Source organism: Oncorhynchus tshawytscha, linkage group LG12, assembly GCF_018296145.1.
Source record: "Oncorhynchus tshawytscha isolate Ot180627B linkage group LG12, Otsh_v2.0, whole genome shotgun sequence".
Classification (NCBI taxonomy): domain Eukaryota; kingdom Metazoa; phylum Chordata; class Actinopteri; order Salmoniformes; family Salmonidae; genus Oncorhynchus; species Oncorhynchus tshawytscha.
Window position 1 is genome coordinate 35824414 of NC_056440.1, and position 22634 is coordinate 35847047.

The window sequence follows — 22634 nt, forward strand, 5'->3', positions numbered from 1 at the left end:
ACGCCTGACCATACAGGGGCGGAGCTAATTAAACAATAAAGGGATTCGATTATTGGGCCGGGTTATCCCAGTGAGAGGAGTTTGCTTCGGGTAAAAAGTGATTGCATTCATTTTGGAACCGGGCAGCCAGATTCCCAGTTCAAAGCCCACGGCTAAATCTTCTCAAAACAAAAGTTATGTATGTGGAGAAATGAGTAGGATTGTGTGTTTTCACTTGCAAAAGTGATTGCTTTTGATAAAAACTTCTTGCCAATGAAAACTTGTTAGAAAATTCAAAAATATAAATTTTCTGGAAAATAAATTTAGATTTCTGTATGATGCACCTTATTGCCTTCTTGACAACATTGGCGCAGATTATTGTTTGTTTTGAGAGGGTGCTCCTCCCTCACCGTTTTTCCCGTCACGTCACCGGCCATAGACCGGTACACCGTGGCTCAGGTATTCGAACTCCATCAATGGTATTGTTTCGGGGTAATAATACTGTCCATTAGGGTTGTCTTTCTTTAAGAGTGTGGGTCACCAATGGCATGTGAATTGTCTCTTTCCTATCTTTAGCTGGCGATATGTGAAAAAGAGATACATGTCAGGATTTGTATTTCATATAGCATCAGAGGCTGGTTTGAACAGAAAAGTTTCAGACAAATGTGTTGCTTGTTCTACTATGGTTTGTTCTCCAAGCTGGCGGGTCGTTAGCCCAACAGCATTTGAGCCCGCATTGCATCAAGCGCACAAGAAAAAGTTGTGAGGTGACAATCTAAACTGTGGTTCGGTCTCAAGGTATGTAATCAATGTTTTGGGATGATCATTTTATCAGTTTGCAAGTTTGTTTCAATGTGTTATATTCACATCGGTTTAGAATGTAATATGAATTAATATTTTATGTAGGCTGTCGCGTTTTTTATCTATGAACGAGGCTTATCAGCCCCTTAATCATGTGTTTTTTAAATCATTGTTTATAGGTTCATTAAAATATCCTTCATCAATGGCTTTTTTTGTGAAAAAGAAGAAATTCAAGTTTCAGACACATTTGACATTGGAGGAGCTGACCGCTGTGCCTTTTGTCAACGGAGTATTGTTCTGCAAGCTGAGATTGTTGGACGGTGGAGACTTTGTTGCAACTTCATCAAGGTAAAATGTTATTTTGTGCTCGCTGTGGGCATGAATTGTGCGCATGTCGCATGGGCAATACAGTGGTCTACATAATAACCAAACTGCTGTCATAATGTTATAACTTGTGAAATGCCTCACACCACTCTTACTCTATCATAACCCAAAACACAATGTTGTTTTTCTGCATTGTTTGTAAACAATGTCTTTGTAAACAAAACATGTTTAGATTCAAAGTAGCCTAGGCCTGACTAAAATTGTCATGTTGGTCTTATGCACTGTCAGTCCTTGCATCCATAACTTCATCTATACATTTTAGTTGTTAACCAACCATCCTTAAGCTTTATATCAGTGATTCCTCACGAAACAGTAGAAAATAATACCATGATTTTGGGGATTTTCACAAAATGTAATCCATAGAATAGTGCTTTGGAGGAAGTATTTTTGACCTAGACATTTGTATCTAAAAGCATAAATAAAAAATAATTAATAAAAGTTGGCATATGTATTACATTTTGGCCTTACCCAGGCCTCCTTTAAGACTCCATAATGTTTCATCTGTAGATGCCAAAAATGCAGAAGTTGGCTTTATCACTTGCTCTGTAATATGAGTAGTATTATTATTTCAATAAAAAACATTTTTACATTAATATATGGAAGAATATAAACATGCATTTTGAAAATATACCAACTTGTTCTATATATTGTTGAACATAATACACTGTACTGGCATATCAACGTTCCAGAGTGTGATCTCTGCTAGTTTTAAAGTTATGGTCCATTTTATACAGAGCAAATGGTATAGTAGGCAATGTAACCAATCACAGCCCTCCTTTTAACTATATCATTGCACATCCTACAAATCACCAGCAGAGGGCCATCCATTTTGAATCAATTTAAACAATTGGTATTCAAAGTCGGGTCGTGACCAGAACTGCAGTGGGGTTGCTAAAATGTAAACCAAACAATTTCTTTTTTGGGGGGGAGTGGCGACTACAAATTAAGAGTACAGGTCATTGAACAATATACACACGTTTTTGAGAAAGATAATTTGAAAGATACAATTTTTATTGAGTAAATATATTTATTGGTTTCTTTTGGGGATTTTCGAGGTATCACTCAGCAAACCAAATGGAATGAACCTCTACAGGTTAGGTGGGTCCCCTGCGGAACTAGTGAGCTAACGTAGCAGGGGGCAGATCCTTAAAATGAAGGGTTTGTGGCTGGAATATGGCAGGCCACTGATACAGCATTAACTTCCAAGCTCTGGTTTAGAACCAAGCCAAGTGGGTCAGACTGGTAACTGGGTCATAAGAAAGAATTGAGTTGGAGAAAAGCCCTCTGCAGACATTTGTCTAAGCTCTCTGTCCTCCAAGTTGTACATTTCCATTCAAGTCACATACAATCCTTCCCCTCCCCAACCTCAACACATCAACAGCTTTTGTGTCTTTTCCATGTTGCCCCAGACAGAGTGTAGTGGTTGGAGTTAGAGGACATTTACCAGGAGGAATTAGCTCACTTTGGGCAGACAAGGTGACTTGTAATGGTCTGGATCTGATTGTGAAAACTGACACCTACTGACTCCTTCCCTAAAGCACACAACATTAATTGTACAGAGATGGGAGAGCTTTTAGGAAAAATGATGGAAGTAGAGATTGTAGAATGTTGCTCTTCCTCTCCTTCAGCTACACACCCAAACACTGGCATACTAACACCTGGTGAAATAAAACACATGTTTATGTGAGGGGGCATTGTTTACTTTAGTAATATAAATGGGAACACAAAAGGAGCCTGGTATTTGATCTGGGAGTGTTTGTTGAAAAGTAGGCTGGAGAGGGAAGTGATGCTTCTCTGGGGCTTTCACAATGTTAGGTAGAGGGTTGTGTAACATCGGATGAAGGATAGCTGTGCAAAAACATGATTAAGGGATCCTGAGTCTTGTCTCAAAGAGAACTGTTTGGATCTGAGTTCATAAGCATTTGTCAAGCCACATTTTTACTTTTGGTCATGTGGATACCTGCTTGTCAAACCTCTCATTGCAAAATAATGGGAATTAATATAAGGTTGGTCCCTCTTTGCTGCTATAATAGCTGTCACTCTTCTGGGAAGGTTTTCCACTAGATGTTGAAACAATGCTGCAGGGACTTGCTTCCATTCAGCCACGAGCATTTAGTGAGTTTGGGCACTGATGTTGGGCGATTAGGCCTGGCTCGTAGTCGGCGTTCCAATTCACCCCAAAGGTATTCGATGGGGTTAAAATCAGGGCTTTGTGCAGGCCAGTCACGTGTTCTTCCTTACCGATCTCGACAAACCATTTCTGTATGGACCTCGCTTTGTGGAGGGGGGCATTGTCATGCTGAAACAGGAACTGTTTCCAGAAAGTTGGAATCACAGACTCATCTAGAATGCCATTGCATGCTGTAGCGTTAAGATTTCCCTTCACTGGAACTAAGGGGCCTAGCCAGAACCATGAAAAACAGCTGCAGACCATTTTTCCTCCTCCACAAAACTTTACAGTTGGCACTATGCATTCGGCAGGTAGCGTTCTCTTGGCATCCGCCAAACCCAGATTTATCCGTCGGACTGCCAGATGGTGAAGCGGGATTCATCACTCCAGAGAACATGTTTCCACTGCTCCAGAGTCCAACGGCGGCAAGCTTTACACCACTCAAGCCGATGCTTGGCATTGAACATGGTGATCTTAGGCTTGTGTGCGGCTACTCGGCCATGGAAACTCATTTCATGAAGCTCCCAACAAACAGTTATTGTGCTGACGTTGCTTCTAGAGGCAGTTTGGACCTCGGTAGTGAGTGTTGCAACTGAGGAGAGGTTATTTCTTTCACTCTGCGTGCTTAAGCATTTGGTGGGCCCGTTCTATAAGCTTGTGCGGCCTACAACTTCTCAGCTGAGCCGTTGTTGCTCCTAGTTGTTTCCACTTCACAATAACAGCACTTAGAGTTTACCAGGGCAGCTCTAGCAGGACATAAGTTTGAAGGTTGCATCAGTAAGGCCATTCTACTGCCAATGTTTGTCTATGGAGATTGCATGGCGGTGTGCTCAATTTTAAATATATGTCAGCAACGGTTGTGGCTGAAATAGCTGAATACACTAATTTGAAGGGGTGTCCCCATACGTTTGTGTATATATAGAGAACATTAACTGTTCATGTCAGCCTCAGTTTACACTGCCAGCAGGACTGCACACAGTCTTCCAGGACATTTCCAATATGTACATTTTATTAATATACAGCCGAGTTTCCTCTCACACTTTGAATTTGTCATTGATTCCATATTACCAGTCAGGTTCTTCCACCTCAGAATAGCTGGAGCATGTCCCGTCTGGTTGACCTGTGAGGAAACCATTTTTCTGGGATTTCAGATAAGAGCTCATCTTTCTCCCCACTATGGAGAACCTTATGATGCAGTATGTCCTAACTGAACTTCTGAACTGTGGCCACCCTGTGTCCCAGGCCTGTGTATGGCTTTTGTTTCTCTCCTATGCCTGTCATCATTGATTAACACACTTCTTTTTTAACTACGTTGCCCTCTACCTCCTTTACCATGCCATGATACAAGACCCTGGTGTGCTGTGCACCCATGAAGCCTGTTTTTGAGCATTATGTAACAGGTTGTCTCCATCCAATCTGCTCGAGTTATCTATCAACTCTCTCTGATTATCTCTGTTACCCAAGTGCAGAAAACAAGGGCTTCTTAGAAAAAGAGACTAATTTGGGGGGGGGATCCCACTGTCTCTGCTAGAGATGTCGTGTTATGTCACAGGGCCTGGGGAGTGCAGTACACACAACTCCCTTTGTTCTGTTGTTGTGTCTGAAATAGTTCTGAAATCCATGGAGTTTGACCAATGGGCCATGCTCCATAGTGTGGAAATGCTTCAGTCCTAATGGTTGTAACACAAGCCGTAAGCAAGGGGGATCACATGCTGTTTTGTGACTCTGGAAGCTCATTTTTGGGTCTTCAGATGTAGGTCTTGCTAAGAGCTACACTACATATTGTATATTGCTTTCTGTGCTGAATTACCATTGTTCTTCATGCCAAATGTAAAAGGGAAAACAGCCCAGTGGCTGCCAGTGAGCCATACATTCCCCTGTAGGGTTTTGACAGAGGAAGAGCCATTTGTACTCCCATGCATGGGTTTGTGTTTTAGCACCCATATCTGTTTTGTTTGTGTCTGGCTTTAAGAGCCAGCAGTGAGCAGAGCGTGTTGTTTGATGGCAGTGGGGCCTGATTAGATCCATTTCCTGAACTGGATAAGATTTGGCCTGGGCTGCATGGTACAGACATGGTGGGGAATGTTCAGGTTCCCTCTTCCCTGCCTGGATGCCTGCTGCGTGCTGCACACAGACTGCTCTCCTTCCTGATTAACAGAGGACACATCTGATCATGGACAACTGGATGGAAGTAGCAACACTCATGCCCCGCCCACACGAGTGGCTTAGTGGTCTAAGGCACTGCATCTGTGTTAGAGGCGTCACTACAGACCCTGGTTCAATTCCAGGCTGTATCACAACCGGACGTGATTGTGCCCCGCCCTATGGGACTCCCAATCGGCCCAGTGTCGTCTGGGTTAGGGTTTGGCCGGGGTAGGCCGTCATTGTAAATAAGAATTGGTTCTTAACTGACTTGCCTTGTTAAAGGTTAAATAAATCAATCAAAATAAATGTGTCTTTTTCAGATCTCCATTTCCTGTGTTTGAAAAGTGCAAAATACACTTGTCACTTAAATCATGCTGGATTGATTACTTTCATTTGACTCCTGCGACTCTTTCATACTCTTGCTTGTACCTATCGTTTTTCGTCGTCAACGTTCCGACAACGGAAATGTTTGTAATGACATGTCAAACACACCCCAGTAATAGCTGAAATGAGTTCAATGGAATACGTTGTCTTTCCGTTGCGTCTATAAGAACGCTAACGCTTCGTCTGGGATTTAATGCATCATCACAAGAAAGATCACTTTATTTTGATGGGTGTTCATTTTTTTGTGTCTTTTGAAAAGGTAATGATTTATTACAGTTTAATTATTTGCAAATTAGATGCTCTGTAATGAAAGCAACACCTGAAAATGGACACTTATAGTGATATTAGATCTCGCAAACAATGTAAATTATGCATACAGTAGGTGTAACCTAGAGCCAAATGTGTTGATTTTTAATCAGAGGGTTTCCTGCAATTGACACACTTGTTGAATAATGCAACAATGTTAGAACAACAGTAATTCATGAGGCAGTCTAGACAGGGCAGGTGAATGCAGGTAGGGTAGACAGGGCAGGTGAATGCAGGTAGGGTAGACAGGGCAGGTGAATGCAGGTAGGGTAGACAGGGCAGGTGAATGCAGGTAGGGTAGACAGGGCAGGTGAATGCAGGTAGGGTAGACAGGGCAGGTGAATGCAGGTAGGGTAGACAGGGCAGGTGAATGCAGGTAGGGTAGACAGGGCAGGTGAATGCAGGTAGGGTCGACAGGGCAGGTGAATGCAGGTAGGGTCGACAGGGCAGGTGAATGCAGGTAGGGTAGACAGTAAGTTTTGGATGGTTGCAGCCTTGTCCCCCCCCCTTTGTGAATTTATTCATACATGCAAATATAACCAGTCCATTTATGCAAATGAGGCACATCTACACCCCCCCACAATTTTAAATACCTGATTCCATTCAAAAAACAAACAAAAAAAACATATATATTAGTGCATTCTAAGAATTTTGTATTTTTTTTTAATAATAAATTGAATACCTAAATTCCCACAAATCCCTGAACTCCATTATTTAGTTGTCTGAGCCAGTAAAATGTTTTATGTGCTATAACTCAGTCAGTATCTGATGGATTGACAGGTTTGGAGTATCTTCATACATTGTCCAACTGTTGCATTTATCACAATTGTTTTATAAAAAAATGTCATTGCAATTTTGATGGCTGTTGTTAATGGAAGAATGAGTGGGGGAATTGAAAGAAGAGTAAAATTAGCGGACGTGGAGATTTACTCACTGGGACAGGCTGCTGTCCAGCTGTTTCCTGTTTTCCCATCACCTCTTTTGCCCCATCCATAGAACAGAGACGAGGGTCTGCCACGCCTCTTCTGGTCTTTGACCAGGTAATCAAGAGGAGCATCCTGTTTTAAAATGGTCTTCACTTTCAATGAATTTACAGTGTACATGCTAATTTAGTATTATTGCAGGCTACTGACTGTATTTTGTATTGAAATGTGACATTGCCTACATTTGATAACTGCATTAATGACCTGGACTCGTTTTTAAAGGGTGTTTATAAATGCATCAAAACACAATCCTGTTGAAGTAACTAATAAGTAACAGCCAACTAATATCAACACTTATACTTAGTTTTGGATAAATTATTTGCCTTGCTTAAGAATTGGTAACAGAATTTCAGAAAAATCAGTAACAGATTTACTGCATTTGAATTTGCTACAATGGGTAATCATATTAGTCACAAACCACAGTTGGGTCTCCTGCAAAGCAAGTGTTAAAACAGTCTGGACAACCCCTCCCTCCCTTTTCTGCTTCTCTCCAGTTAATGTCATCTCTCCCAGCTCTTACTGAAACCTACTCATGATCCCCCTCTTTGCATTTACTGTAACCAGCATCATTAACCACTGTGCACCAACCAATACCGGACGTCCATGGATGTTGAAAAGCAGTTGATATTTGGTCAGTCCTCCCTACCTTGTTTTCAACATCCACAGATGTAGTTTTTGGTCCGGACTGGCCTTGATTTGGCCCAAACATAGACGTCAATGAGTACGGTTACATTCACACAATAATGTAATTTATTGTGGATAGATTAATATAATAGTTTGATTGAAAATGTTTACATGCTTTGCGAGAACGATTCCCCCTAATAACCCTGTTTACATGGACACATCTGAAATCAGGCTACCTGATAGCACTTAGAAATGCAGAAAATTGCCAATCAAGATAACGTTCTACCACAGCGAACATGTTATTTTTGGGGAGCATATTTGATTCTGAGTTCATGCATGTTAAGTTTGTATGTGAAAATTAATTTGTTCCCGAACACACTTCACTCGCGCTAAAGAGGGAGGCTCGATCAGATGCCGAAAGCACACGGCTAGATCTTATACACCGCTGGAACACCGATTTTTAAGGTGTTTACATCTCATAATCATTTGAAAGATTGCTCAGAAAACCAGGTGTTTTAATCGGTTTATGCTTTGTTTTTGACCTTATGACGATAAACAGAGTATTGCATAATCTGCCTCCGGCCATAAACCATGTAATAATATCAAACTATTAGTGTGCTTGTAAATTTACTCAAAGAATGGTTCAGATTTGGACCGGACAAAATCTGAAACAACTGTTTCACAAGTTTTTAAAATGTAAGTAGAGTACACTAACTCATTGAATTGTACTGAACTCTATTCTGCTGAACTGTACTCTAGTTTGATGTCCAAACCTGTGTTAATTACTGAACAAAAATATAAACGCAACATGTGTAGTGTTAGTCCCATGTTTCATGAGTTGAAATACAACAAATCCCAGAGATGTTCCATACGCACAAAACACTTTTATCTCTGTTTGTGCACAAATGTGTTTACATCCCTGTTAGTGAGCATTTCTCCTTTGCAAAGATAATCCATACACCTGACAAGGGTGGCATATCAAGAAGCTGATTAAACACCTTGATCATTACACAGGTGTAGTTTGTGCTGGGGACAATAAGAGTCCAATTTTTTTAAATGTGCAGTTTTGTCACACTATCACAGATGCTTCAACCTTTTAGGGAGCATGCAATTGGCATACTACCTGCAGGAATGTCCACCAGAGCTGTTGTCAGAGAATTTTTAATGTTAATTTCTCTACCATAAGCTTCCTCCAACATACATTTTTGAGAATTTGGCAGTTCGTCCAACCAGCCTCCAAACGCAGACCACATGTAACCACGCCAGCCCAGGACCTCCACATCTGGCTTCTTCACCTGCGGGCTTCTTCACCTGCGGGAGACCAGCCACCCAGAAACGGAGGAGTGTTTCTATCTGTAATAAAGCCCTTTTGTGGAAAAAAAAACAATTCTGATAGGCCAGCCACTGGGGCCCAGCCAATGTCCTCCCAGGGCTGCACCCTTGCTCAGTCAGGAAATCCATAGATTAGGGCCTAATGCATTTAATTCAATTGACTGATTTCCTTATATGAATTGTAATTCAGTAAAATTGTTGCATGTTGTGTTTTATTTTTGTTCAGTATGAATATCGTACTTGGTTCGGACCAACCAATTTAATTTTTTTTGTGGGGCGGAGTTCATTAAAATGATAGCCAGTGTGTAGAATGATACCCTATATGCAATGGAGGATATTGCATATTTCAAATTTTGTGTACATATTTAGAATACATCACCATAAAGAGAATGACATTCATATCCATAATAACACATTTCTGTGTAATACCAATCAGGGACCCATGATGCAATTCTGTTACCGGGTGTAAATCCACTTCACTTACTGTAGTTCAATAATCAAAAGAGATTTTTCAAAGTCAAGTGTAGGCTCAGTGTACTGTTTCTACCATGGCCTGAAGTCCTCATTCACTGCAGCTTCCTCTGCTCTCCACACTGCTCTCTTCCAGGGCTAGGCTGTTTATCCGAGTTCTGTCAGGGGCCAGTGACTGACACAGGCCTGCTGCTATTTTGTGTAGCTGCTGTAGAGTGCCTGAGGACAGCACCCAGCCTCTGGGACAGGATGGGAGATAAGAATCCCATAGTAAAGCATGCCTGACTGAGTGAGTCATCCTAAGCTGGGGTACAGTAGGGGGTGACGGTGTACTGTAGCTCTCAAATAAACAAATTCCTTTTGATATAGCTACTAGTGGATATGACTGTGATTTCAATGTGGTGAACAAACTTTTGTTCCACTGACTTATTTCCTTTTTTGACAACAACATCTGCCAGTTGTGTAAACTTTCAATCCGTTTCAGTCAATAGTCATAGTTCTCACCCTTTTTTTTCATTTTCCTGTGTAGTTTTATTGCCACAACGCTTGCATTTTCCTTTTTGAGTTTTGTTAACTGATGTTGGTGTTGTTGTTTTGTGATCACTTTAACTCTCTCTGGGTCTGGATGTAACCGGTCATGCTGGTGTTGAGAACTGGGCTGGCCTCCAATGAGGATTGTCTTTCAACATTGTTCAGATATTGTATATCTCCCCTTGTTTTCTCAGTGCGTTGTGTGTTGCGTTGCGTTTCCTTGGTGAGATCCCTGTTGATTACTCCCTGTGACATTGTGGCCTTCTGTATCTGTGAACTGACTCCGAGAATGTCTCAGATACCGCTGTTACAATGGGTTTGGTTGTTAAGTGTTGTCTCCAGACCCCCTCCCCCCATGTCGCTCTCCTCAGTGCTCTAGCTCTTTCACTCTCATTTTGAATGAACGCTGTAGTCGGGGATTTGAGGCGTGTGGTTGCCATGGTGGTTGAATAAAGCCATCTGGTATGTGGAATGTGGCTGAGAACGTTTTCAGAGACAGACCAAAGGGGGGCAGTGATTAGTGTGGCGCTCCTGATAAGAGCTAAACAAGTGTGTGTGGCACAGCATTAAGGACCAAGGCAAAACATATATAATAGAACCTATTAGAGTTGAAAAATCTAAAATGATAGTGAACAAATATACTTGCATAAAAAGTGTTTTAAAACATTTCTAGAATGTACAAGATGAGTCAGAGAGAGGAAATGGGGAACTCATGTATGTTAGACATTTAAGTATGACCGACTGTTTATAGTCATGCAATTTTGTTGGAGTTTGTGTAGGCATACTATTACTGAAGGTTTGTAGCCAATCAAATAGCTGGAATCTGTTTTTGTAATACAAAGCAGCAGTAGTGAAGTTATGACTTGTTTTTTAAGTTTCTCTAGTAAACAACTATTTTATTTGGCCAATTGGCATAACACACCATGGCTGGGTTTCAGTCATTCCTGACCTAAAGTCAGAGATGCATAAAAAGAGACTGAGAAGGGAGGAAGAAGTGTTACTGGATGTGCAGTGTTGGTGAGAGTTGCAAAAATATAATGGGTGAAGGGGAGGGGAGTGTTAGCAGCAGCTGCCACCAGTTTGCGCTGATCCATAACTGGCCGTTAACGCTATACAAGTGGCACTCGCCTAGCAACGCTAGCCTCGCCATTGTCAGCCAATCCAGTAGGAGCTTCTATTGGTCACTCCCGTTGCAATATCGCAGATGATTTACAGTTGAAGTTGGAAGTTTACATGCACCTTACCCAAATACATTTAAACTCAGTTTTTCACAATTCCTGACATTTAATCCTAGTAGACATTCCCTGTCTTAGGTCAGTTAGGATCACCACTTTATTTCAATAATGTGAAATGTCAGAATAATAGTAGAGAATTATTTATTTGAGCCTTTCTTTCTTTCATCACATTCCCAGTGGGTCAGAAGTTTACATGCATTCAATTAGTATTTGTTAGCATTGCCTTTAAATTGTTTCATTTGGGTCAAACGTTTTGGGTAGCCTTCCACAACCTTCCCACAATAAATTGGGTGAATTTTGGCCCATTCCTCCTGACAGAGCTGGTGTATCTGAGTCAGGTTTGTAGGGTCTCCTTGCACGCACACACTTTTTCATTTCTGCCCACAAATTTTCTATAGGTTTGAGGTCAGGGCTTTGTGATGGCCACTCCAGTACCTTAACTTTGTTGTCCTTAAGCCATTTTGCCACAACTTTGGAAGTATGCTTGGGGTCATTGTCCATTTGGAAGATCCATTTGCAACCAAGCTTTAACTTCCTGACTGATGCTCCCTCCCCTCAGACTGACCATCAGATGCAGGCCATCAGTCCAGTAAAATAATATTGATGTTGCTTCAATATATCCACACACTTTTCCTTCCACATGAAGCCATCTATTTTGTGAAGTGCACCAGTCCCTCCTGCAACAAAGCACCACCACAACATGATGCTGCCACCCCTGTGCTTCACAGTTGGGATGGTGTTCAACGGCTTGCAAGCCTCCCCCTTTTTCTTCCAAACTTAACAAAGGTCATTATGGCCAAGCAGTTCTATTTTTGTTTTATCAGACCAGAGGACATTTCTCCAAAAAGTATGATCTTTGTCCCCATGTGCAGTTGCAAACCGTAGACTGGCTTTTTTATGGGGTTTTGGAGCAGTGGCTTCTTCCTTGCTGAGCGTCCTTTCAGGTTATGTCGATATAGGACTCGTTTTACTGTGGATATAGATACTTTTGTACCTGTTTCCTCCAGCATCTTCACAAGGTTCTTTGCAGTTGTTCTGGGATTGATTTGTACTTTTCACACCAAAGTACTTTCATCTCTAGGAGACCGAACACGTCTCCCTCCTGAGTGGTGTGATGGCTGCGTGGTCCCATGGTGTTTATACTTGCGTACTATTGTTTGTACAGATGAACGTGGTACCTTCAGGCTTTTGGAAATTGCTCCCAAGAATGAACCAGACTTGTGGAGGTCTACAATTTTATGTCTTGGCTGATTTTCTTGAGATTTTTCCCATGATGTCAAGCAAAGAGGCACTGAGTTTGAAGGTAGGCCTTGAAATACATACGCAGGTACACCTCCATTTTGACTCAAATTATGTCAATTGGCCTATCAGAAGCTTCTAAAGCCATGACATTTTCTGGAATATTCCAAGCTGTTTAAATGCACAGTCAACTTAGTGTATGGAAACGTCTGACCCACTGGAATTGTGATACAGTGAGTTATATTTGAAATAATCTGTCTGTAAACAATTGTTGGAAAAGTTACTTGTGTCATGCACAAAGTAGATGTCCTAACAGACTTGCCAAAACTATAGTTTATTAACAATCAATTTGTGGAGTGGTTGAAAAACGAGTTTTAATGACTTCAACCTAAGTGTATGTAAACTTTTGACTTCAATTGTAAATAAAGTTCAGCTTTCTCCAACTTTAGTCCCGACCTACTCGGCTCCCTTACCCATGCTCGCATCACTTTTACCGGTCTCCCCGCCCCCTCTTCTCTCGCTTTCCTTCCATTGAAAATGTATGACTTCCGATGTTTCACCGCACGACGATGGTTCCTAGTGTAAATCTAAATGCTTGCTGTGGTGGGGTTCAGTTTTTGTGGAACTGACACTCATACTAGAGAAGGGAAGAATTTTATTAACTTAAACAGTGCTATATATTCATTATTTGGAAGGCTGGATCACATCTCTTGCATTTTAGCCATGTGTCAATGCAGAGGGGACAGCCATGTACTAGTCAAGCAGTGTATAAAGTGCCACTGTCAGTCATGTGACTTCAGATAGTATGCCTAAAGTGTGGAATTGATACTCGGGGTCTGCATCGTAAAAGCCATGTGTGCAGTTGGGGACATGCTGTCCCTGATGTAGAGGTACTGTAGGGATTACATGTGGCTCACCTGGAACTTTTCTTTGGGCAGATGATCCTATGACGCCACTCCCTTGCATGGCATGGAGTGGGAACACGTGCCTTGGCCCTGTGCCCTGCAAGGAGGTAACGACTACCCAACACTATACTGAAGCCCCTCTGCAGCTCTATAGTTAATCAAATGTGTCAGCTGGTTAGAGACCATGTGCTATCTGACCGCTGTACACAGGGCAAATTCTTCCTTTTTGCACAACACCCAACCTGAATGGCAGTGAGTTTCTTTTCTGTTGCTTGACCAAAGGGACTGTAGTACTCCCCTGTGCTTATTTCAGAACAGTGATGGTCACTCTTAGGTACAGTGCCTTCAAAAAGTATTCATACCCCCTGACTTATTCCACATTTTGTTGTTAGTCTTAATTCAAAATGTATTAAATATTTTTTTTCTTCTCACGGATCTACACGCAACACCCCATAAGTGAAAATGTTTTTAGAAATTTTAGCAAATTTAATTTGAATTTAAATGAAGAAATACCCCTGAGTCAATACTTTGTTGAAGCACCTTTGGTGGCGATTACAGCTGTAAGTCTTTAAGAGCTTTGCACATCTGGATTGTACAATATTTGCCCATTTATTCTTTTAAAAAATCTTCAAGCTCTGTCGTTGATTGTTTCTCATTGCTAGACAGCCTTGCCATAGATTTTTCAAGATGATTTTAAGTCAAAACTGTAACTAGGCCACTCAGGAACATTCAATGTCGTCTTGGTAAGGAATTCCGGTGTAGATTTGGCCTGTGTGTTTTAGGTTATTGTCCTGCTGAAAGGTGAATTCATCTCCCAGTGTCTGAAAACCAACTGAACCAGGTTTTACTCTAGGATTTTGCCTGCGCTTATAGCTGTATTCCGTTTCTTTTTATCCTCAAAAACCTCCCTTTCCGATGACAAGCATACCCATAACATGATGCAGCCACCACCATGCTTGAAAATATAAACAGTGGTACTCGATACCGGTAACCCTGTATGTAGCCTTGTTATTTTATTGTAGCTCTTTTTTTCCCATTAGTTTATTTAGTAAATACCTTTCTTAAATATTTTTCTTAACTGCATTGTTGGTTTAGGGCTTGTAAGTAAGCATTTCACAGAAAGGTCTACACCTGTCTACATCACATTCTTACTCCAGAACTCGAGGGTGCCAGGCTGCCCTTCATTACGCGACCTGTCACCATCCTTACGCACAGCTGCACAATATTGGTCTCACCTGGACTCCTTTTACTTTGTTCATTGCCTCGTCTGTCTGTTCCTCAGTTGGTTCCCCGTGTCAGCATTATTGTCGTTGATGTTGTTATTTTTTCCCTGTCCAGGCGCTGTTCCTGTTCTGTATTTATTAAATGTTCACTCCCTGTACCTGCTTCTCATCTCCAGCGTTGATCCTTACAGAATGCTGACACCACTAATGGAAGCATCCGGGAGTTTTTTGTTTTGGCTGGTGATGTCTGGTCCGGGTGTAGTCGCCGATGGTACCGGGGGTGCCTCAGCTAGCACGTCTGGCTTCCACACCTTACCTGGCTCGAGAGGTCTTCTTGCCTCGGTGGGCTCTGCAGGCGCCCATCCCACGTCATGCTTCAGCTGGCCCTATTTCCCCCCTTGTCCAGATGCTGTTCCTGTTCTGTTTCATGTCCATTGTTTATGAAATGTTTACTCCCTGTACCTGCTTCTCGTCTCCAGCGTCAATCCTTACAAATTCCTCTGACGTTGTGGGGTATTGTGTGTAAATCAGTGACACAAAATCTCAATTGAACTATTTTAAATTCAGGCTGTAACACAACAAAACGTGGAAAAGTAAAGGGAATTCTTCCTGAAGGCACTTTACGTCTCTGTTGGATCAACCGCTCAGGAAGCCTGCTTCATTTACTGCCTACTCAATTGTAGAGCGTGTTTGGGTTTTGCCTGATTTTAAAGGATAGTTATGTTTCACTGGGTATTCTCTGGTGTAGTTGACTGCAGTCTGGTAATACCTGATTGTTTGAGCACTCCCAGAAGTTGGTACACACTACAGTAATCAGAGCGATCTGTCCACCATGGCTGTGTGTTTGCATTGAAGATGATGGGTCATGCATATCTAGCCCTATACATTTAGCTCCTCTTGCTCTGCAAGTTATTTATTCTTTCCATAGTCCACATTAAGCACTGAATTCACTAGAGTTTCTTCTGTGCATTCTGAGTGGCTGGATACTGGGTCCATGCCGAGGCATGACTGTTGTACTGTCAAAGCTTGCACTCAGTCCAGTTGGGAGAAGGAGGGTCTAAAGCATGTTAACATGGGAAGTAGATTATCACCAATGTTTTATGCCAACCACTCTGTATTCTCATCCATTTTCCTCACCGTATGGGTGGACAGGGTGATGTCAGGCACTGGCCTAATTACATCAACTTTCTTTTTACAGAAGCCTGTAGATTATTGTTCACCGTTGTCCTCGACAACAAGTTTACTTTCTCTAAAATTGGAGCAAGACATTGAAGAGAGGCCAAATGCACAAGTGATGTCATTTGCTACGTTGAATTTGTGACTTCTTTTTTTGAGGTCACTCAAACAGTAATGGCTGTCATTCACTCTCCACTTTAGATTTCTCTTGACACTAATAACAGACGTGTTAACCAATTCCTTTAAAAAAAATTGAGATTGATGCATCTGTGCTGTAGTGCCACCCCCTTGTTGATCCCTGTCCTCTTGTCACACAGAGTGGAGGTTCAGGAGAACCGTGTTCGATGGAAGAAGAGGTTCACCTTTTTGTGTAAAATGAGTGCCAACCCCACAACTGGAGTGCTGGATCCCTCGATCTGTCGGGTTTCTGTGCGGAAGGTCTGTGTTGACTGATTGGAGACCTCTCTCTTACCAACACACAGCTCTATGCTGTTATCTCTGTGAACATCCAGGGCTACAGTTTCCTGCATGTAATAATGGATTATGCATCTTTCCATGTACAATTAACACCCCCTAACTGTAGCCTCTATAATCTGATGGTAGAGCAGTGCTAAACACACACTCTCCACTGCATGCCTGACTGTCAGGTCCTCAAGAGTCATCTCCCTCTTCCTGTTTTCTCTACAGGAACTCAAAGGAGGAAAAACGTATTCAAAGGTAAGAACCCACTCCTCCTGAGCACTCCATCTTATATCCATAAACACATTTAAACAATTTACTGTAGCCTGATGTCAACACACACAAACACTCCCGTTACTCCGTTTAAACAGGAACATTAGTCACCCCACTTCTACAAACACATGCAACAACTTTGGCACTCCTGTATAAGCATATGTAAACTATACCATGTCAGATGGGGAAAGTTTACAGAGAATGCACACTCAGGTTGCCAGGGACCCTTCCTGTGTTTTCTCACATTCTGCTTCTGGATTTCCTTAAGCTAAATATAACCCCTTTCCTCTTTGGAAGTAGGCTTCCTTAAATACACACATCTGTAAACAGTAGCTTCGAGGAAATAAAACCTGGAGAAAGGGAAATGAGAGTCATCTCTTGGATAACCTGAGACTAAAATGAGAAACAGTAGGGCTAAGTGTCTGGAGCATATACAGTCTGTCTCTACATCCAGATGGCTACATGTATGTCACAGTATATGAAGGTTTAAAACTACTGTACTTCAAGGTAGACTCAGTGAAATGACGTTGCCACAAGCAGCACCGCAGATATTGAGATGAGCGAGATGCAAGACCTTGCTCTCACACAATATCGGCTCATGTTCACGGGATTGCTTCACGCTGTACACAGCGTGGTAACCAGGGCAACAAAACAGCGGAGAAATGGACCCTCACTCTTCAACACTCTTAGTTTGACCCACAATGCTGTTTACTTTCTTTATCTACGTCATATCGCTGAGTCTACCTTTTAATGTAACTGTTGCTCTCCCTCAGCTGGGTTTTACTGACCTAAACATGGCAGAGTTCGCTGGCTCAGGCTCTGCGGTCCGCTGTTGTCTACTGGAGGGATACGACACCAAGAACACCAGACAGGACAACTCCATACTGAAGGTAAGCTTGGGTGGACAGGAGTTGACTGTTGACCTCGGGACTTTTTCCAGGGTTGGGTTTGGTTGAACATAACAACTAATATATACTGAACAAAAATATAAAGTCAACAAGCAACAAAGGCATAGGCCCACCCAATGGGGAGCCAGGCCCAACCAATCAGAATGAGTTTTTCCCCACAAAAGGGATTTATTACAGACAGAAATACTCCTCAGTTTCATCAGCTGTCTGGGTGGTTGATCTCAGACCATCCTGCAGGTGAAGAAGCCGGATATGGAGGTCCTGGGCTGGCGTGGTTACATGTGGTCTGCGGGTGCAAAATTCTCTAAAATGACATTGGATGCGGTTTATGGTAGAGAAATTAACATTAAATTCTCTGGCAACAGCTTTGGTGGACATTCCTGCAGCCAGCATGCCAATTCCACGCTCCCTCAACTTGAGACATCTGTGGCATTGTGTTGTGTGACACAACTACACATTTTAGTGGCCATTTGTCTCCAGCATAAGGTGCACCTGTGTCACGATCATGCTGTTTAATCAGCTTCCTGATATGCCACATCTCTCAGGTGGATGGATTATCTTGGCAAAGTGCTATTTGACATGGATGTACACAAATTGGTTTACAACATTTGAGAGAGCTTTTTGTGCATATAGAACATGTATGGGAATTTTTATTTCAGCTCATGTTGCGTTTTATATTTTTGTTCGGTAAATTGTTTATACTGAGTGACTTTTATATTGAGTGGTAAAGGAAATCATCCTTCTGATCACCCACAGTGGTGGTTTTAACATGAAAATGGTGGTGGGGAAAACTCAATCAACAAAGCTGATATGCATTGAAAACAGTCCACTCCACTGGCTACACATTGAATGAACTAATAACCAATCCCAGAAATTGTGTTTTGAGCCACACACAAATGTTATAAATTTGGGTTATGGCAACTTCCCATATCTTTAGCTCTTATTACCCGGAAGACAACGGTAGTCGAGCATACTTTTGTAGAGTAAACTAGCTAGTAATCGGTCTGCAATATTGCGACATTGCGTGCATCTGCCTGCCTATCATAAAGGGGTCTGGTTAACAATATGCAACGTTTATGACGCTATTCCCTCGCTGCTTATATTGCACAGTTACAGTTCCATGTTTAAACTAGTTAAGCTAGCTAGCTTGAAGACGTGTTTGACAGTGCGTGGTAAGGAACTAGCTAGCTATGAAGTTGACACATCAGTCCAATCAAAGTTGGCAGGCATAAGATGTTGATTTATCTGTTGCTAATGACAAAGAGCTTTCTTGGGCGAGCACAAGCAGCAACGACGGAATCACATTATCCAAAAACATGGCAGACATTGGATGAATATAAAATTGTAATTGTGTGTGATTAAAACAATTCTAATAAACATCCAAGGTGACAATTATTTGAATAATTCAATTAATGTTTTGTGCAAAGAGGTGATGACTATAGTGTCTTCAGAATTTTCATATCTGACTTCCATCTATGGAAATTGTCTTCAGTATCAAAGCAAAACTGCAGGAGTAGTTGGAACTGTGCTTGTAGACCAGAACCCTGGCCCCTGGGCACCGAAGAGGGGCTTTTGCTGGCTAGCTCTCCCAGTAGGTGCTGCGGTGATGTAGTGTCCCCATGAGTGACAGCACCCTGTGCCAACGATACCTATGCTCAGTACTTTCTCTGTCTGCCTCTCCACCACACAAAACACAGGGCAATGCTGAAACTGCTGCATTTTTGAGCAGTCTTATTCAATAAAAATTGACCAAAGCAACAATGCAATCGGAAAGCAACCACGTATGCTTTATTTGATAAACCTATTAAAAAATATATATAAACAATGTTTGCTAACTGATTTGATGTTTTGTTGTGACATGAAATACCAGAATTGCATAAAAATGTCCTGGATATTGGTGGGGCTCTGGACCACTTGTGACACATGACAACTGATCACCCAGAGCTTTTGATGCCCAGCACCTCAGCGGAACTTTTATATATAGCTACTGCAAACATGACTCACTGTCTTTTTACTTTGTCTGGATCTTCTCTGAAGGTGACTATCGGGATGACCCTCCTCTCTGGAGATCCGTGCTTTAAAACGTGAGTGACCTGATAGATGCTCAAATCTCTGATCTGTCATTCATCATGATGCATTTAGTAAACCTGATGCTGTCGCCACTTTTCCCACAGTATAACATGTGGACTGACCAGTCATGTTTTTTGCAGCGCCCCCAGCACAGCCAAGTCCATCTCGATCTCAGGCCAGGACCATACCCTGCAGCTAGACTGCAAGGGTGAGGGCACTGGAACCCCTAACCGTCCCCCTTCTTTGGGCCGGTCCATGAAGCCCAGGCCCTCTGTCATCAGCTCAGGTATGACGTGCAAGAAGGATCCGATTTAAAGCTGGTAACTGTGGCTGTTTTATGATTATCTCATCAACAGTTAACCCAGGTCTGGGAGACATGGTGAGGGACTGACTAATTGAGGTGTGGTTCTGGTTGATGTCAGGACTTCCAGAGGAGCCAGACCAGACCCAGGTGGCCAGCCCAGGAGAAGTGTTCCAGTCGGGCCACTCTCGCAACTCCAGCTACGCCAGCCAGCTGAGCAAGATCTCAGGTGTGTGTTCCTGTTCCCCATCTTCCCTCTCCATAGGTCATATTTCTTTGTTACTGTAATTGCACCAATGGCAGTAATGTAAACTCTTGTTCCCCAGGCTACAGCACCGAGCACTCCTGCTCCTCCAGTATGTCTGATCTCACACACCGGAGGAACACCTCCACAGGAAGCAGCACCTCTGGGGGCCTGAGTGTGACCGTAGACACCCCCCCAGAGAGGGAGAGCGACATCTGCCGGCCAGAGAGACCCCCTCGCCCCCCACGGCCCATCCTGCCATCCAACAGACCCCCCAGGCAAGACCTATCTCCCAACCACCAGATGTGTTTAGCCCAATGTGTCTGTTTTCACAATCTATGAAACACTCCAATCCATCAGCGAAACACTACTGATATTGTTCTTTGTACCTGCTGTTTGTCACCTTGCTGTTGAATGACTGGCCCTTTCCCTTCCACCCTGTGACAGGAGGAAGCAGGATTCTGTGGAGAGCCATCCCTCCTGGGTGAATGACACCCGCATCGATGCTGACGATATAGTTGAAAAGATCGTCCAGAGCCAGAACTTTGGTGACATAAGTAACACTGAAGGTATGAAGGCTGCCCTTTCACTTGTACAGCACATTTTTGCAATCTCTTTTGTACATAACTGCCTCTATTGTACTGTGTTTCATTTGGCTCTTGGTGTGATTGTTTCCTCTTCAGACAGTAACCTGCGACTGTTTGTCAGTAGAGACGGGACCACTTCCCTGAATGAGCTACAGCTTGGAAACAGGTGAGACACACACACACACACACACACACACACACACACACACACACACACCTCTTACTCTCCTACTTTTCATTCTTTCAGGGTGTCCGCCGGTGTCTATGAGCCAGTTGTGATTGAGAGCCATTAGGACTGGTGAAGATGTGAGTTTAAGTTGAGGCCTCTGTGGTCAAGCTTGTGGACTAACTCTAGAAACATATGGTAGTCATCCTGGAGCACCAGCTGAGCTGGTTGCCATGAGAGGAGGACTGTACCGCATAGTTTTCATGTTTAGTTGTGGATCTGTTTACCCTATGGGGTCTGATTGATTGTAAACTGTTTTTGTCTGGTCATTTTGCACTTTATTTCTAATGTGTTGTACCCCCAGAAGATGTGGCTTAAGTCTGAACTCATTTCAGCTGTATGTTGTTACAGTATCTTTGTTTCCATGGTACATTTCTTGTCCTGTTGATCAGGAAGTGACATCATGCATTTCTCTATCCTCAGCCTTTCCACAAATTTTGAAAAATAACGATCGGACAAATGTAATACTGTAAAGAAAATATCCAATACACATTGTATGCGCTACTTTAGAATGTATTTTTCTCATACATGACCCAAAGCACCAGATAATCCCTGTGATGACAGTGCTAGTCACTATTGGAGGAGAGCTGGTGATGGAGAAGAGGGAAAGTTCTCAGCACTGGTCTGACTGGTTTCAATCCCGTTTAGATTGTAGTACTCTGGTGCCCCCTTGTGAAGAAATGGCCTGTTGAGGGATCAGTCTCTGATCTTCAATCATGTCCCCAAACAACTGGTAGGTCCTAGCCTGTCATTTTTAGTGTTTACAAATCTCAAGGAACTGGGTAGGTGTAGTAATATGGGGGAAGTTTTATATGCTATAAGTTCTAAACCCATTAGATGGCTATTTGGTGCTGTCTGATTCTCTCCGATCTGTAAACACCAAAGGGTTACGAAGCTAGGGGTCAGACTTGACAATACATATTCAGCAGTCATTTACACTGGCAGATGTCTTCAAACATTATCTTATGAAGGATCATTCATCATTTGTTTGTTTTTCCAACCAGCTTGCTGGTTTGTTGGATTTTTTAAAATGGAATTGATCAAGCACTACAGAGGTTTGGAAGGTTCCCTGTTTATTGTTTTTATAGAATTACATTCTCAATGATGTTGAAAAATACAGAACAAATTGTTTTCCTACATATCTGAATGTAAACTGGGATATACTTTTTCTATCATATGTGACTAATAGAGCTGTTGTTATGGACTGAATTCTCGGAGGTTTGATACACTTGTTCAGAGTTAACATTTTGCAATGTGCTGATAAATATGATCTGTCAGTTGTCTGCCTATGAATGTCTTAAATGAGATTCTGTATTTATTGCTGTGCATTATGTACAAAATATCAGTTATCACATGGGCTAATATTGACCACAGCTGGGTTTACATTGAATGGTCTCAGGTGATGTGTGACGTTCATTGCGACAGCACTTTAGATTTTTTATTTTCCATTCTTCTTTCCATTGTTTGAAGAGGGGTTTAAGCTATACACACAACCCCAGTGTCCTACACATAAATTAGCATTTTGTCTAATCTTGTTACATTTTTATTAATCTTAGATTGTAATTTTAACATGCACATGTATACTAGATTTTTAAATTAACAGTAATCTCAGTCTATTTTTGTGATCCTCCCTAAATGTTTAATGAACAATAAAAATTCATTAGATTTTTTTTTTCTC

General features: G+C 42.1%; 1 protein-coding gene across 3 annotated transcripts; it reads left to right on the plus strand.

Moving 5' to 3' along the window:
- The first annotated feature begins 456 nt into the window (after positions 1-456).
- On the plus strand, positions 457-22634 carry fam102aa (family with sequence similarity 102 member Aa). Of its 3 annotated transcripts, none has more exons than XM_024439048.2 (12): positions 457-777; positions 960-1128; positions 16206-16326; positions 16576-16605; positions 17394-17510; positions 19566-19612; positions 19739-19884; positions 20021-20128; positions 20226-20421; positions 20591-20712; positions 20827-20896; positions 20978-22634. In XM_024439048.2, exons 2-12 carry the CDS (start codon positions 983-985, stop codon positions 21021-21023), a joined length of 1149 nt encoding a protein of 382 aa, XP_024294816.1. In that variant the 5' UTR covers positions 457-777; positions 960-982; the 3' UTR covers positions 21024-22634. The 3 variants fall into 3 exon arrangements, with proteins under 3 accessions (XP_024294816.1, XP_024294818.1, XP_024294817.1); XM_024439050.2 differs by having other exon boundaries at positions 458-777; positions 1004-1128; XM_024439049.2 differs by having other exon boundaries at positions 458-777; positions 1007-1128.